This window comes from Odocoileus virginianus, chromosome 32, assembly GCF_023699985.2.
Source record: "Odocoileus virginianus isolate 20LAN1187 ecotype Illinois chromosome 32, Ovbor_1.2, whole genome shotgun sequence".
Taxonomy (NCBI): Eukaryota; Metazoa; Chordata; class Mammalia; order Artiodactyla; family Cervidae; genus Odocoileus; species Odocoileus virginianus.
This window is the reverse complement of record NC_069705.1, coordinates 3,717,483-3,736,176: the sequence shown is the minus strand read 5'-3', so window position 1 is coordinate 3,736,176 and position 18,694 is coordinate 3,717,483. Positions and strand designations below refer to the sequence as shown.

At 38.2% G+C, this 18,694-nt stretch overlaps 1 protein-coding gene across 17 annotated transcripts in view; it reads right to left on the bottom strand.

Annotated features, from left to right (window-relative positions):
* The window catches only part of PSD3 (pleckstrin and Sec7 domain containing 3), a 470,822-nt gene that overhangs the window by 203,636 nt on the left and 248,492 nt on the right, over positions 1 to 18,694 (bottom strand). For all 17 annotated transcript variants that reach the window (XR_011485090.1, XR_011485091.1, XM_070459793.1 and 14 more), the window contains one exon: positions 8,710 to 8,799. Coding sequence is in view for 15 of the 17 variants with exons in the window: in XM_070459793.1 (XP_070315894.1) it covers positions 8,710 to 8,799 (90 nt within the window). In the remaining 2 variants the exon portion in view is untranslated. The remainder of the gene's footprint in view (positions 1 to 8,709; positions 8,800 to 18,694) is intronic.

Here is an 18,694-nt window from a genome sequence, read left to right as displayed (position 1 = left end):
CTCACTTTACAAACCAAGAAACCGTAACTGAGGCACTGTCCCTTGTCATCAGCAGCGAGAGGACGGGCGTGGAACCCAGGACCGCCCACACTGGGACACACTCCGCAATCCCATGGGCACTCTTGGAGGAAGGTGTTACTGCCCACGCCACACACGTGGCCGGCACAGTGGTGCAGAGTGACACCAAGATCGAGCCTTCACTTGGAAGAAGCCGTCAGGGTGTTCCTACTTTTTAGCACTCTTCCATTTCATGCAGTTTAGAACCCAGGTGATATAGGAAGGGACAGTGGGGCAATTTGGAAAATAATTTAGCAACAGAAAAGCTAGCATCTCAAAACAATCTGAAATCACTCCGTTATTAACTGTCACCAGCCACGCCCAAGCCGTCATCCCTTCTGGAATGCACAGCTCCAACCATTTCTTCACCGTCTCATTTCCACTAGAACTTCCTTCCAAAAAATTCTCCACAGACCCCAGAGTAATAATAATAACCTTTTTAAATGGACTCATGTGACTCTCTAGCTTTCCAACTCTTTAAAATAATCCCATTGCCTTTTTCTTAAAACCACAGTTTTCACCGCTGCTACGCAATTGCAGCTGAGCTTAACAATCATGATGTTCACGGCTGGGAAGAGTAAGCATAGAGTAGTAAAGTCTGAAAGAGTATGAAAGCTTCATTAAACTCATTATTACACGATGCTTAAATCTCTGGCTGAATGCAGAGAATGGAACTTCCTTTTCACTGGAAGTTTCAGTGAAATAATTGTAGATTCACATGCAGTGGCTAAGACAGTAAAGGATCTTCCTACAATGCGGTAGTCCCGGGTTTGATCCCTCTGTTGGGAAGATACCCTGAAGAAGGAAATGGTAACCCACCGCAGTATTCTTGCCTGGGAAAATCTCATTCGCAGAGGACCATGGTGGGCTACAGTCCATGAGGTTGCAAAGAGTTGGACATGACTGAGTGACTAACACTTAACACATGCAGTTAGAATAAACAGGAGATTTTTTTTTTAATACATTTCACCAAGGTTCTTCCATTGGCAACATCTGCAAAACTACTGTATATCATAGTATTTTACAACCACAACACTGACTTTGAAAACCGCCACCAGATCTCTCCATTTATACCTGTCCTCATTTGATAATACTGGAAGCAAAGAGGAAAGAAGAGAGGGCAAAATGGGGGAGAAGTGCTTTTTAAGGTCAGCCTTTTGGTAGAAAGAACAGAAGAGCAACTGTCGGCATTAAAATTTTAATTTCCTCCCGGGTTGAAAGGGTCAAATTAGAGTTGGCTTTGCTCTCTTTTTAAGAAAAAGCCTACAACTCTTGTTGTCACTTTGTGCAAACAGGCACTTTTCGGAGTTCAAGTTTTTAACAAATTGCTTAAATCTTTAATGGCTGGGTTGTGGTGTTTTGTTTTCGGTTTTTGTTGTTTTTTGTTTTTGTTTTTGTTTTGCTTACCCCTATATACAACTGTGATTGATTAAAAACCTAATGGTTATACACCTGCATAACATAATTCTTGTATTTCCTAATTATCATTTCTTCCTTTTTACAAGATACATTAATCTTTATTTAAAATGTGTTTTTCTGTTGTCAATCTTTTGGATCTGTTTATTTAAACGTTACCCTTCTGGCTAACTTCTCCATCATTTTCACAGGTTACTGTTGTCTAAGAATACCAAATAAGAAAATTATGTTTGAAATAAAACATACAATGTTTTCAGCCAACTACATATGTAAAGTAATAGATACCGGTAATATGCATTTTGAGTAACTTCTTTAAATTCTAAAATCTGGTTCACATCTAAATTCTGGTTTTGGGGAAAGCAAGGGAAAACACACACATCTGAATAAGAACATTCATTGGGATTCGACTTAATAGAATATGTAACGATTATTTTTTCATTTCTAAAAAAACTTCTATCCAATTTTTGAGGTCACTTTCCATTTACAGCTATTACCAAATATTGGCTATATCCCCTGTGCTGTATAAAACATCCTTGAGTCTTTCTTAAACCCAACCATTTGTGCCTCCCATTTCCCCCACCTACACTGTGGCCCCCCACCCCCAACTAGTAACCATTTGTTTGTTGTCTGAACCGGTGCATCTCCTTCTTTCCTGCCTTTTCACTACTTTGTTGTATTTTATTTTTAGATTCTACATGTAAATGATATCACACAGTGTTCGGATTTGCCTCTGTCTGACTTTATTCACTTAAAGCCCATTCCTGTTGCTGCAAATGGCAAAATTTCATTCTTCTATGGCTGAGTAGCATTCCATCATATTCTTTATCCAGTCATCTGTTGATGGACACTTAAGTTGCTTCCCTATCTTGGCCGTTGTAAATATTGCTTCTGTGAACAATGAAGTGCACATATATTTTCAAATCACTGTTTTTTGTTCTTTTTGGATTGTATATTCAGGAGTGAATGTACTAGGTCATACGGTTCTAATTTTTATTTTTTGAGAAACCTCCGTACTGGTTTCCACAGCGGCTGCACCAAGTTACATTCCCACCATCAGTGCACAGATTTCCTTTTTCTCCACATAATTGCCAAAATTTGTTATTTTTGATGACAGCCATTCTGACAGGTGTGAGGTGATAGCTCATTGTGGTTTTGATTTGCACCTCCCTGATGATTTATGATATTGAGCATCTTTTCACGTGTCTATTGGCCATCTGCATATCCTCTTCAGAAAAATGTCTATTCAGGTCTTCCAGCCATTTCCTAATCAAGTTGTTAATTTTTTTGATGTTGAGTTGTATTAGCTGTCAATAAAGGTTGGGTATCAACTTCTTATTGGTCATATCATTTGCAAATATTTTCTCCCATTTAGTAGACTATCTTTTCATTTTCTCAATGGTTTTCTTTGCTATGCAAAAGTTTTTAAAGGTTTCATTTGTTTATTTTTACTTTCCTTTAGGAGATAGATCCAATATATATATATATATATAGCTATGATTTACGTCGAATAGTGTTCTGTACAGATTTTCCTCTAGGAGTTTTACAGTATCCAGTCTTACATTTAAGCCTTTAATCCATTTTATTTTTGTGTATGGTGTTAGAGAATGTTCTGATTTCATTCTTTTACACATAGCTGTCCAGTTTTCTGGACAAGGATTTTTCAGTTATTTACAAATCAATCAATGTGATAGACCACATTAACACACTAATGAATAAAAACCATATGATCATCACAACAGATGCAGAAAAAGATTCTGATAAAATTCAATGTCCATTTCTGATAAAAACTCTTCAGAAAGTGGGCATAGTGGGAATATATCTCAACATAATAAAGGTCATACCACATATGACAAATCCACAGCTAACATCATACACACGAGTGAAAAGCTGAAAGCATTTCCTCTAAGATCAGGAAAAAGACAAAAGATGCACACTCTCAGCACTTTTATTCAACAGTTTTGGAAGTCCCAGATATAGCAGTTAGACAAGAAAAAAATAAGTAAAAGGAATTCAAATAGGAAAAGAAGAGGTAAAACTGTCACTCTTTGCAGATGACATGATGCTATACATAGAAAAGACATCACCACCACCTAAAGACACCATCAGAAAACTACCAGAGCTCACCAATGAAATCAGTGAAGTTGCAGGAAAATACATAGAAATCTGTTGCATTTCTACATACTAACAACAAAAGATCAGAAAGAGAAATTAAGGAAACAATCCCCTGGAGAAGAAAGTGGCAACCTCCTCCAGTCTTCTGTGTGGAAGAGATTCATTCCCAGGATAACAGTCTAGAATCTACAAAAGCTGACCAATAAACCCATGTGCCTTCTGACCCAGAGCTCTCCATTTGGAGAACACAGAGAGTAGGGAGACACCCAGCAATACTTCTTCTTTCCCAGGGTTTGTAGTCACTTCAAATAATTCACATCTCCATTAATATTCCAGGATTTTCTTGGGATCTTTAAAGAGGACCAGAACTAATTTGCTTCCTCAAAGGTTCTTCATGATCTCAGGACCAGTTTAAGACCAAATTATCCTTAGTCCCTGCACTCTTGCAGCATCAAAGACCCAAACCAAAGATAAGATATAAAAATGCAGCAAGATGGATAAGAGGCACTGTTGCTTAACAAGGTTAAAAAGGCAGGAAATATAGGATTAACCAAGATTCACTGTCAGGTGCCTATACAATGTCAAGACAGGCAACACTGCACAAATGCCTTCCGTGAAGGATTTCCACGGCCATTCTTTGGAACCAGCAAGTTTTTAGAAAGAAATGAAGCCACAAATGATGAGGATTAACAATCTTACCACAATAGGAGAAAATGCTCAAGGTCAAAGTCACAGATGGTTCCTTCTAAGAACAAAATGATGGGTGTGTTTAGGCTGAAAAGGAAAGGGAGACAGAAGTCCTGTCTACTGACACTAATCCCACTCAGCCCCAGGAAGGGGAAGATGCCTCAGGTCCAGATACTCGAAGGAAGGGGTGGAGTCCTTGTCCAGTCCACTCTGAGGTAGGTAAAGAATAAAACAATACTAAAAAGTTATAGTGACTTCCCTGGTGGCTCAGACGGTAAAGTGTCTGCCTACAATGTGGGAGACCCGAGTTCAATCCCTGGGTCGGGAAGATCCTCTGGAGAAGGAAATGGCAACCCACTCTGGTACTCTTGCCTGGAAAATCCCATGGACAGAGGAGCCTGGTGGGAGACAGTCCATGGGTCGCAAAGAGTCGGACACGATTGAGCGACTTCACTTTAACTTTAAAAAGTTATAATAGCTAACACATAGTAGAACTCTGAAGTCTTTAGATATATTAACTTATTAAAACAACTAGATGAGGTAGGTGTTAATAAAGCCTCCCATTTCATAGATGAGGAAATCAGGAGACAATGTTTAAGTGAATTTGCTCATAACCCCTCAGCTAGTCAGACAGGGGAGTTGAGATTGGAACCCAGTCAGTAGAGTTCCCAAGACCATAGTCATAATCCTCATGTATCATGTCTCTCGGTAACTTCATCCTCCAACCGAGAGCTGGCCCGCATTTCACATTCTCATCTCCTTCTATTTAAGTCCTGAGAGATTTATTACTTATTAGAATCTTAGGGATGTCCTATTAAATCATCAGAACTAAAAGCAGACCTTTCCCCTTCCCCTTTCTTCCACCTCACCCCCAATGACGCCTGAAGGCAAACCACATCCAAGCATTGGGATTGGCATGTCCAGTGGAGCCATGGACACACCAGATGCTCTGGCAGAGTTTGGTCCTGATTTGGTGAGAAAATAGGCAGGAGGGAGAGAGAGAAAGAGAGAAATAAAGAAGGAAAGAGAGAGAGAGAAAGAGAGAGGGAGGGAAGAAGGAAGGAGGAAAGAGCATTAATGTTTATGCAGAAGAATGGGGATGGGAGCTGAAGTGGAATATTAACCTAAATTAAAATCACAGTCTCCTACTAAAACTGTACCTATATTTCGAATGGAGGCTTATCTCAAACATCACATCCTCCCAGCCATATTTCAAGTTTAAAGAACCTAAATAATATTCTATCACTGGTAGTCTTTTGGTACCCAACTTCTTCCATTTTATACCATAGATATCTGTTACTTATAATCATTTAAGCAACTTATTGGGGAAAACTCTTATTTGCACAAAGCACTCATACACTCATGTATCTGTTTAGGTCATTTGAGTAAACAGCAGGGAAATAGCAATAAATTGTAAAGTGTGAAAAAGGGCTCAATATACCACTATCTATCCTTTTCATGTAAAAAAAAGTAAATTTTCAGGCAGATTTACAGCTAAATATTAACTCAAGTGTCTGAATTAAAGGTTTAAAACAAGTCCCTCATGGTGTATACCTTTAAGTATGTTAAGGCCTATTTTTTTTTTTAGCATTTCTAGTAACAAGCAGAATTCATTTTATATTTTTATTTTAATATGGAGTAACTGTCTATTTAAGGGAGAAAGGACCCTCCATCTTTTTTAATAGTTTGTGGTCTCTGAGAACAGGGTTCTATTTGGTTCTGATATGTTCTCCAGGTCCACACCTGAACATACTGTGGGTCTTCAGTAAATATTCCTGACTATGCAATTACCCTGAACAACAGATTCAGGTCAGAATGTTACTTCTGGTCCAAAAAGAAAAACCAAATGCTACTCTGATCCAAAGAAATCTTAAAGTAATAAGGTCAACGTGTAGCAATAACTGTTTATCAGTTCCGTCCATATAAATGGCTCACCTCATAAATTAAACTGAATGGAGTATATGCCTGTAATTTTTAATTTGGGAAAGGGGTGGCAGAAGGGAGAAAGGAGTTATCTAGAACCTGTAAGATGACACCAAATGTGTGTGTGTTTATCTGGATATATGTATCTGTCTGAGGGGCATGTGTGTAACACTGCCCCCCTAAAGACAATTCATATCCCACCCAATAATTTATCTCAACAGGGAGTGAAGAGATAGCTATCGAGAGAGAGAGAGAGAGAGAGAGAGAGAGAGAGAGAGAGAGAGTTTTGGTGGGAGGGGAGGAAAGAAAGAAAGATAAGAAAGAGACTAAGAAAACAAAAGAGAAAGTCAGAGGCAGAATTAAAGAGAAACTGAGAGGCAGAGAAAGGGGGGCAGAGGGAGAGAGGAAAGGAGGAAACGCTGTTAAGAGGGCTGGCCACAGAGAGGAGTAAATGAAACAAACGGCTTGAAGAAAATCTTTCCTTGCTGGAATCTGCAGTAAACTCCAGATTCCTGCTGAAACAGAAAACCCTCCTCTGGGGTGGGTGAGTGGCTGAGGTTTGTCATAAAAGGAAATCAATATTTTACTTGACAATTTCCATGTAAATGCCACCATCATTTTCGGTATCATTTCATTGTCAACTTCCCACAGTAAATAAAAAACAGTATAACACTTATTTTCCCCCCTGAGATTTTTAAGCGTGATCTCAATTGTACGACTGCAGCCAATCACCCAGCAAATTCTTGGCAGAGCAAACCAAAGAACACATGCTTGCCCAAGGTGGACGGCAACCACTGGACTGCACGTTAACTGCGCTTGGTTCGGAAAGTGCCCTCAAACAGGCTCTAAATCTGCCCACTAAGGAACCCACAGTCATGCGTGTTACCACAGCCTGCCACAGAAGTCTAAAAGCTCACTATAAAAATTCCACCTGTCAACTTTCATTTCTGGCGTAAGTTGATAAAAACCTCACAAATCCTCTCCTAGAAAGACTGTTAACATTCCATGCTAACACCACTAGAATGAGAAAAGGCCTGTTTACATGTGTCTACTGTTTAACCTGGAGAAGGAAATGGCAACCCACTCCAGTACCCTTGCCAGGAAAACCCCGTGGACAGGGGAGCCCAGTAGGCTACAGTCCATGGGGTCGCAAAGAGTCACACACGACTGAGCAACTTCACTGTCTAACTTCCATGGATGCACAGAATATATCAAGTCCCAATTCACCATCTTTTACTTTCCATTCCCATTTGGAACTGTAGCATCAGAAATGGCAGCATTTGTTCCATAGAGAAAGGACTTAAAAAACACCTTCCTTATATAGTAAGCTGAAGATACATTTCCTCTTGCTTTTTTCATAATATAATTTTTTAATGAGCTGCAATTAAAGCCAGTAAGACTCAGAATCTCGTAATACCATTTTTACACCTTTTTTCATTTTTCAGAGTATATATGTCTTTCCAAATCTGGCAGAACTCAATTCTATATATTATGTAGTTTAAAAGTCATAGAAAACATAAGGACTTATCTTTCTACTCATACATTTTCATATTATACCACAATTCAAATGTGCTGCCCTTCTTAGCAAATTCAGTCAAAGGAACTGATGTCAAAAGAAATATACATGTGTACAAAGTTTTTAAAAAGAAAGTTAGAGTCAAACAGAAATCTGTAAAGATCACATTCTTAACACACACATCTTATTCTGAACTTCAAAAATATCCACATCCATTATCAATCTCTATTTCGTATTTGAATCAAACGCACATCTCATGTATACTGCGGCAGGATGTTATGAATCCCAAAGTTGATTAGAGGGAAGACATGCTAATTGTTGTCAATAATAAAGCTCAGTGCAAGTAATTCAGGCATTCCACAATTACTCAGATTTTAATTTAATCTCTTTCCAAAGATGACCTGAGTGGATTTCTGAGTACTGAATAGTCAGAACTGCTTCCTTTATTGTCTGATAAATGCTCATTTGTTTCCATAGTGAATATACCATTGTGATCTTTCTCAAGTTCTGACAGTCAAATAAATAAAAAACTGCCCACTATTTGTATCACAAATTATTCAAAATTTACTGATTATCTCAGTATTATAAATTATAATGTGGACTTCTAGGAATTATTAATTGAAGGGTACTTTGCAGTCTGACATGTCAAGGACAAGGTCCAACAGAAACCTCACCAGAAAAACTAAAAAAAAAACAACAAAAGACTTAAGTGATCTTAGCTTATTTTACATTAAAAGGTAAGTAGAAAATATAAACATTTTAAATACCAGTATTTTAGGGTGGGCCAATAAGAGGTACAAATTACTAAGCATAAAAAAATAAGTTACAAGAATATATTGTACAGCAAAGAGAATATAGTCAATATTTTATAACTTCAAATGAAGTATAATCTATAAAAATACTGAATTATTATGTTATATACCTGAAACTAACATAATATTTTAAATCAACTCTACTTCAGTAAGTAAATACATAAATACCGGTATTTCAATGCTTACTTTCAGTAGATCCTTGGAGAAATCACCACCTTCATCTACCCCTTGGAGGTTTGCGATGAACTCTTGGCAAGTCATCTTCTTTCCAATATTCTGGAACAGAGGCAAATAATACATCACAATGACATAGGTGGAATTAACATTATTTCTTGAAACTGTGATTAAACAAAATAAGATTGATTTGGTTTTTCAAAACCAAACACAAACACCCCAATATATGTGTGTATATATATACAAGTTTATATGCATATGAAAAAAAACAGATGGCTTATTATGCTTTGAAAACTGTCATTAAATATGAATAGCAAAATTATGTTAAAGTTTTATTTTAGCCTAAGAAAAAATCTGAAAAACCTTTGCTACATTTATGAAAAGAATATAAAATGTAGCTTTTACAGGAAAAGCATGTATAAAATGACATTTCTTAGCTGAACTCTGATGGCTATTTGCTTCTTTATTTGTATTTCCTACCTATTGCCAAGAATGATGAAGGACCTGAGATTTCAGGCTGCTACTTCAAGCTAAGAACTTAGCCTATCACAGGCGGCTGGATGCAGTCAGAAGCAGGACCGCAGGAATTTATCACAACAGAAGGGGCCGGAACCCCAGCGCTTTCTTGCTCCACTTCCCTGAGCCCCAGTACCCAGAGCACCTTGAATGGGGCCAGCTGACACCTGCACACACAGGAGGAACTCTGAGGTTTGGGGACCTGAATCTTCGCAACGGGACAGTTAGGCGTATCTACCCCTTGGCTGTGAAGAGAGAAACCAGCTTGTATCTTTCAAGGCCATACACAAATCTAACCACTGCTCTGGGAATCACTAAGTCTATTTTCCAATGCTGCTCACTATAGAATTAATGTTGAAGAGACAGACCAGAACAAAGACAACCAAACTTCAGTTCACAAAATGGAAGAAAAGCAAGAGATCTTTGGAGAACTATTTCCAAACTCATTTCCAACTTGACCTCAGGATAATAAGTTTAACCAAAGAAGACCTTATTAATAAACAAAAATCAGAAAATGTGAGAGCTTCCCTTGTGGCTAAGACGGTAAAGAATCCACCTGCAATGCAGGAGACCTGGGCTCAATCTCTGCATGAGGAAGATCCCCCTGGAGGAGGGCATGGCAACCCACTCCGGTGTCCTTGCCTGGAGAATCCCCATGGACACAGGAGCCTGGCGGGCTGCAGTCCACAGGGTCGCAAAGAGTTGGACATGACTGAGTGACTAAACACACAGAAAATGTGAACTGCAAAAAGAGAAAAAATGCAAATATGCTAAGAAAACTAATAAAATTGCTATGACACAGAATTGACTCCAATGGCAGCTCCAACTGGCTAATAAAAGTTGCCAGTTGTGAAGGATTCTGAGGTTGAGACTGGACTCCCACAGAAACCCATCCCGTGAGCAGGGGACGCAGAACAAAAGTGCGGAGGCTGGGGCTCTCTGGCAAGTGTGGTCCAAGTGAACACGAAGTGTACCAAGTGTACACGAGGTGTACCAGCCCTGCACACAATACGTGTGCAAATACAATGCATGCTCTGCAAGGCTATTTTATTCAGAGAAGACTAAGAGTAGGGTAGAACAGTAGTCTGCAAGTTGGTGCAGAATGCTCTGGAGACAAAGACTTCAAAAGGAATGCAAAACCACAGACAGTTTCAAGGGAGTATTTATACAGAACTTAAAAAACATACATCTGCCTGAGAACAGATTCACCTGTGTGTCTTCAGAGTCACCGCTTCTCATTTCCTTTTCCACAACTGCCTTTCTGCCTTAAAACATGAAACAATCCGTCCAGGGCTTGCTAATTAATTATAACTTTAGTTAAAAACCTTGCCTCTTCCATCAGGAAAGACAGCATAGATAGTCACACTTAGAGGAAAAACTGCATAAATGTTTTAACAATGAGAACTTTGCCAATTAATGTATTTGGTAGATATTTCCTATAACTTGAATAAATTGCAGCTGCAGCCCCAAGTTTTGGTGGAAATTTATTTAAAGCACAGAAAGGAACTTTAATGGAAAATACTGTTTCCTAACATTATATTGAAAAAGACAATAGCTCAATTTTCTCTTATCAAGTATATCAGATCAAATCCAAGCTAAAAACTAGCAAGTATGACCAATAGTCATTTTGATATGACTTGGCAAGGCTCTTCTGGGATATGCTTCAAGGATTTGAGAAAACGAATGAATAATGACTAGGTAAAAATTTCTTTTCCAAGTTAGGTGGTTCCAATTCTTTGCTTTTAACAAAATTAAAAAAGGACATAATTTAATCATCACTTAAGAACAAAAATGTTTTTTTAATATGTGATTTGATAACATTGGGGCACTCTTTCTGCCCCCTTCTGATGTCTGTGTCAGAAGCTTTCTCTTTCTCTTTTACACTTTAATAGAACTTTATTACACAAAAGCTATGAGCGATCAAGTCTCGTCACTGGCCCCGGATTGAATTCTTCTCGTCTGGAGGCCAAGAATCCCAGCGTCTTTTGTGGGTCAGCAGCAACCTTTCATCTTGGGGGCTCGTCCGGGATTCTCCAGGACAAGGTAAGGATGCTCGGAGCTCTAGTTCCTTGTTCTCCTAGCGAACATGTTTTCTGCTGTCCTTTACTAACTCTGCAGTGTACTTGTGTGAATGAATGACACGCCCTGTGTGAAGCAAGCGAGGAGCCCTGCTCTGCAGTTCCGTGGTGACCTCATACGGCTCACGGCAGAAACTTGTCAGGGGTTTATACCAACCTGTCAGTGGACCTCCCTGGAGGCTCAGATGGTAAAGCGTCTGCCTACAATGTGGGAGACCCGGGTTCAATCCCCGGGTCAGGAAGATCTCCTGCAGAAGGAAAGGGCAACCCACTCCAGTACCCTTGCCTAGAAAATCCCACAGACAGAGGAGCCTGGTAGGCTACAGTCCATGGGGCTGCGAAGAGTCAGATATGACTGAGCAGCTTCACTTTCACTTGATGACATTATCTGTTTTTAATCCTTGCAATGTTAATAATGATAAAACTTGTCTTAGAATGATTTATATTGAAACACCTGAGTCTTTTGGTAATAAGAAACTGAAACTTTCATCTCAATTTACATAATTTTTGTTAAACTATCAAATAAAACAATATCAAGACTCCCAAATATAAAAACATGTTATACAAACAGAAATAAAACTATGGAAAAGTAGACAAATTACAAATACCAGGAGCAAAAAAAGATTTTTTGAAATATGATGGAATGTCAATTACTATAACTTTTTAAAAAACACCAGCTTTATCGAAATATAATTCATGTAACATTCATTCTTGTGAACTCTACAATTCAATAATTCTTAGTATATTGTTAAAGCAGTATGGCCATCACCAGTCTAAACTAAGAACATTTTTATCACCCCAGAAAGCCGTACCATATCCATTGGCCATCACTCTTAGGTCTCTCTTCCATCCTCATTACCCATTCTCTTGAACACCAATAAGAAACTTATTTACTAAGCCCTGTGAAGCTGCCTATGCAGGACATTTCACATAAATGGAATCATACAAATATGGTCTTTTATGACTGGCTTCTTTCATTTAGCAGAGCGTTTTCAAGGTTCACCCATATTGTAGCATTAACCAGTATCTAACTTCTTTTGATTGCCAAACAACATTCCACTATATGAACATACTAAATTCTGTTTATCCATTCAGAAATTGGTGGCTACTTGGACCGCTCCCACATTGTGGTTACTGTAATGTAGCTAAAAACATTCGCGTACAAGTTTTCGTGCGGACTTGTTTTCATTCCTCCTACGTGTAAACCCTGGAGAGGGATTGCTGGGTCATATGGTAACTCCGTGTTGAATCATTTGAGGAACTGCTGGCCCCGTTTACACACCCACTAAAAGCGTGTGAGAGTTTCTTTCTCTGCATCCTCCCCAACACTTATCTGTCCTTTTTATCTAAGCCAAACTAGTGGGTGTACACTGGTGTCCTATGCTTCTGATTTGGATTTCCCTACTGACTGGTGATGTTCAGCATACATTCATGCCTTACTGGCCACATGTCCATGTTCGCTGGAGAAAGGCCGATTCGAATCCTTTGTCCTTTTATTGTCTTTTATTCTTGAGTTGTGTTCTTTATATATTCTTGATACAAGTTCCTTATCATGTATGTATTTTGCAGATACTGTCTCCTACTACATGAGTTTTCTCATTTGATGGTGTTCCTTGAAGCAGAGAAAGTTTTTAAACTAGATGATATTTCAATTTACTTATTTTTTCTTTTGTTGTTTGTGCTTTTGGTGTCATACGTAACAAATTCATGTCAAATCAAATCCAAAGTCACAAAGATTTATTCCTGTGTTTTCTAAGAGATTTTATAGTGTTAGCTCTTACATTTAGATATTTGATCCATTTTGCATTAATTTTTGTACAGAGTAGCAAAGAAAAATCTAACTTCATTCTTTTGCATATGGCTATCCAGCTGTCCCAGCACCATATGCATTCTTTCTCCAATGAGTGGCCTTAGCATCCTTGTCGAAAATCAACAGACTGGAGTGTAAGGGTCTACTCCTTAACTCTTAACTCTGTTGAACAGATCTAGATGTTTGGTTTGATGCCAGTGTAACATTCTCTTGACTTTCATAGCTTTGTAGAAAGTTGTTTCCACCTCTGCGTTCCTTTTGTTATGGTTAAAAAACACAAACAATTTATTAGCTTAATGATTTTTATGTGCACAGTTCAGCAGGGTTATGTATTTTCACATTGTGGAGAAACAGATTTCCACAACTACTTCATCTGCAAATCTTAAACTATATAACTTCCCATCCACCACCCCTCCACCTTCTGGAAATTATCATTCTACCTTCTGTTCTAATGACTGAATATTTAGGTAACTCATGAAAGTGAAATCATAGTGTTCTCAAAGTTTGTCCATCTTGCAGCATGTGTCAAAGGTTCCTCCTTTTTAAGGCTGAGGATTTCATTAGATGTATACCACAATTCTGTTCAACAGTTTATCCATTGATGGACATTTGGGGTGTTCCACTTCTGGGCTTTGTGAAGTACTGCTACGAACATGGGTATGCAAATATCTCCTTGAGATCTTGCTTTCAAATCTTTTAGATATATAGCGAGAAACAGGATAGAGGTATCATGTGCTATTTCTAATTTTTTAAGGAACTGCCATGTTACTTTCCATAGGGGTGCACCATTTTACAATCCCACCAACGGCATACAAGGATTCCAATTTCTCCCTATACTTGCCACCTTTTGTTATTTTGCTTTTTTAAAAAAGTAGTAGCCATCCTCATAGGTATGAGGTAGTTTTGATTGGCATTTCTCTGACAATTAGTGAAAGTTGAGAATTTTTTCATATGCTTCTTTGTTATTTGTATAATATCTTCAGATAAATGTCTAATTCAAATCCTTTTCCCTCTTTTTAATTGGGATAATTAATTTTACTATTGTTGTAGAGTTGTAGGAGTTCATTGCATATTCTGGATATTAATGACTCATCAGATATATGATTTGCAAATATTTTCTCCCTTTCTGTAGGTTGTCATTTCACTTTGTAGTATCTTTTTGTATACAAAAGTTTGCAACTTTGATGTAAGCCCATTTGTCTATTTTTAGTTTTGCTACCTATGGTTTGGGAGTCAGATCCAAGAAATCATTGCCAAGTCCAACATTATGAAGCTTTTTCTCTATGCTTTATTCTCATAGTTTTGTCATTTTAGGCTTTTAATCTACATTGAGTTAATCTTTTATATGGTATAAGGGTACAACTTCACTTTCTCCTTTGGATGTCCTTTATTCCCAGCACCATTTGTTGAAGAGACTGTCCTTTTCCCCCTAAGTAGTCTTGGCACCCTTGCTGAAGATCATTAAAAGTATATATACAAGAGCTTATTTGGGGCTCTGTATTCTATTCCATTTGTCTATTGGCCTGTCTTAACACCAGTATCACACTCTTTAGATTACTGTAGATGTGTAATATGTTTTGAAATCAGGAGGTGTAAGTTCTCCAGTTTTGTTGTTTCTCACATCTGTTTAGGCTATTCACAGTCCCTTGAGATTCCATGTGAATTTTAGGGTGAATTTTTCTTTTCTGCAAAAAATGCCATTGGGACTTGGATAGAAATTATAATTGAATTTCAGTAGCAGCTTATCAAATTTCTGTGGGGGGAAAAAAAGGTCAGCTGGCATTTTGAGGATGACTGTGTTGAATCTGAAGATCCCTTTGGAGAGCATGGCACTTTAACACTAAGGGTTCCAATCCAATACCATGAAATTACTTTCCACTTACTTGAGTTTCTTTCAACAATGATTTGTAGTTTTGAACGTCAATGCATTCATCTTATTTTGTTAAGCTTATTTTAAGTATCTTAGTATTTCTGTTGATACTGTAAATGAAACATTTCATTTTCATATTGTTCATTGCTAGTATCAGCAATGCAAATGATCTTTGTATGTTCAACTTTTATTCTACAGCCTTGCTGAACTGTTTTTTAGATTCTGATCATTTTTTTTTTCCTTTTGTAGAATCCTTAGGATTTTCTATATAAAAGATCAAGTCTTCTGCAAACAGAGAAAATTTTACTTATTTCTTTCTAATCGTGACATGTTTTATTTTTTTTCCTTGCCTGCTCACCCTGGATAAATCTTCAATATGTAACAAAGTGGCAAGGGTAGACACCTTTGCCTTGTTTATGATCAGGGGCACAAAAAGTCTTCCCACTTTTCCGGAAAATATGATGTTAGCTACGAGTTTTTCATAAATGCTCATTTTCAAGAATTAACAAAATTCCTTTTTATTCCGGGCATATTAGATACTTTCCTTTTAGTTATAAAATGGTTTTGGATTTTGGCAATGCTTATGTGTTTACTGAGATAATCGTGGCTTTTCTCTTTTATTCCATTAATAAGGAGATTAGATTGATTTTCATAACCAATCTTGCATTCCTAAGTAAATCTCAAATGGTTAGAATATATAGTCCTTTTTATATACTGCTAGACTATGTTTTCCTTTTTCTAAGGATTTTGAGTCTATATTCACAGGGCTATTCATAAAGGATATTAATTTTCTTGTGATAGTTTTGTCTGGTTTTGGTATCAGGGTAGTATAGTCCTCATAGAATGCTTTGAAAAGTAATCACTCCTCTTTTATCTTTTTCCTGAAGATTTTGTGAAGGATTTATATCAAAACCTCTACAATTCACAAATAAAGCCATCTGGTCTTGGGCTTTTCTTTGAGGAAAGTTTTATTTATTATTAATTAAATCTCTTTATTTGCTATAGGCCTATTCAGATTTTCTATTTCTCCTTGATTCAGTTTCAACAGTATTTATCATTCTAGGAAGCTGTCCACTTCACCTGAGTGATCTTTTGTTAACATACAATTATTGATAATACTCTCTTATAATCCTCTTATTTCTGTAAGCTAACTTCCTGAATGGTCAAGGTTGTTTATATTTGCAACTTACTGTCCTCCTCTGACTCACTAGTAATTCTTCCCGGTGAGGTCTAGGAGCAAAAGCAAAGGGTCAGATCAGTCCACTTTGCGTCTTGCTGACATCTATGTTTAAACACTCCCCAAGTCTTTATGCTATTTTTATCAGGCAGCCAAAGGAAAATGAAGTCTTTGTCATCAAGAAACAGTGCTTATGAGTACTTATGAGACCTTGTTACACCAAATTGTATCAATTAATTTGGAAAACTATTATTCAAACAAATACTGTCAAAGCTTACTCTAATCACTGACTTTGTATCTCAACAGTTCATAGGGCATCATGGTTCTATTCTGTCTTCAAGTTGAATCATGACTTTGGGAAAAAGGAGGCCTGCTCTGAAACAAATGCTGGCAGTTGCATGCCAAAGCAGCACTTTCATAGAACTTTCTGATATTTTGAATTCTTCCCCATTAAATGAATAAAGCATAGAGATTTATTTGAAAAGGCCTCCTATGCAATGAAAGACACAAAAATTATTATTTGAAATCAATACAGTATTTCCAATCAAATCTGAGATGTTCAAAGAATATAAATCTGGAGATCATATCTTTAAAATCCAGAGGCATTTTTAATCAAACTTAAAATGGAGAAGCCACAAAAAAGAATTCTAGCCTAAATCCCAAAATACCAGTCAGGCCCGAATCTTGACAATTTAGCCATTTAAGGTACTATCCTTAATGAGAGAAAACATTAGTCAAAAAAAAAAAAAACCAGACTGGGGGTTCACACTCCCGGACAAATTTAAGGTTATTCTCCCAAAATGACTATATAGTCATTTAAAAGTATATTTTCTTAAAAATAAAGAGCTGTTTTCTCTATTTGTTTCTGTTTAGAGATAAAGTATTTGATGAACTTATCATGTCTGAAAAATGTAACTTGGATGTAAACACGTTTCTCATTTAGAATGTTAAGTAAAAAGATCCTCCTCAGTCTTACCTACTATGTTTAAGAAGGAAGTAGAAGGTTTCATAGACCAGGGCAAGAGTCTGGGAGAGACAAGTTTTGTAAATTTGTCAGGGATCAGATAAGAAATATTTTAGGCTTCACAGGCCGTAAGATCCCAGTTACAATGACTCAATACTGTCATTTTAGTTTGCAAATGTGGGTGACCATGCTCAGGAGAACCCGCTGGACTGTGGGGCATAGTTTGCAGACCCTTAGTCGACAAGAAGGGCTTCCCCAGTGGGCCAGTGGTAAAAGAATCTGCTTGCAATGCAGGAGACACAGGTTCAACCACTGGGTTGGGAAGACTCCCTGGAGCAGGGCATGGCAACTCACTCCAGCAGTCTTGCTTGTGGAATCTCAGAGCAGAGGAGCCTGGTGCACTAAGGTCCACGGGGTTGCAAAGAGTTGCACACGACTGAAGCAGCGGAGCTCGAGCACAAGTCTACAGGAAAACGGAAGGAGGCGGCCCCGGTCCTGCGGACACGTCACGGGGGAGCAAACGGGTCAGGCATCCGATACACTCTGGATTCAACTTCGGGTTTACCCCCTGCTAAAGTGGTGGCATTTTTTTCCCCACCCCAGCAAATAATCAGCTCCGGACTTCAGAGGTAACTGAGAGTGAAGGAGGAAAGGCAAGACGGACAGTTTCTTTCTTAGCAACGTCTTAGACACCACACAAGCCACAGTCCAAAACTGAGCCCGAGTGTGAGCTCGGCTTCGCTTTGAGCCCGCTTCCCTGGCACTCGGAGAACGGAGCTCAGGCCTGAGGGTGAGCTGCTGATTCGGTGGCCTCTCAACTCCGCACTCACCAGGAAGCAGCCCACAGTCGGCGCTCTGGCCGAAAGGTTGAAGAATGAGCAAAACAACCCTCAGATTTTTCATTTTTAATAGTGTCAAGTCCGGAAGCTTTGTGGAAAACATGCTTTCAGAGAAACCGAAGGCTCTCTTGATCCACTGGCAAAATCTGGCTTCATAATCTTGAGATATCAAGACACAGCAGGCCTCCCCTCCCACATGTCAACGCCACCTCCTCCAACACGTTACAGTAAGTGCTGAAAGCGCATACTACTGACTTGGGAATTACTCAGTTCTGCAGCTCTGCTGAAAGCTCCTACTTCACTTTGGTTTTGTATGTGTCTCCATCAAGCAAGCTTAATTGTGTTCTGCTGCCCTCAGGTGTCCAGATTTTAATACACATGATTAGCTGGCAAAACAGGATCCTCTGTAAATTTACAAACCAAGAAGCTATAACTGTGATATTCAAAGTACTCTTTCATAAACCCCAAACACAAAGCTACTATGCTAAAAGTTCAACCTTTAGAGATATCTGAAATATTACTGGGATTTTCCCCAGCACTTCTATAATACATTGCCATTGAAAAAGGAGCCAGAAATAGCATGAAGAAAAGAATATATACAGCAACTGAAAATAACATTGTAACACAGTGATTCTCAAAGTACGGTTCAGAGATTCTCTTCAGGGTATCCATGAAGTCAAACCTATTTTCATAATAAAAATAAAAACATTTTTCAGTCTCTCTCTCGTAAGTTACTGTGGAAT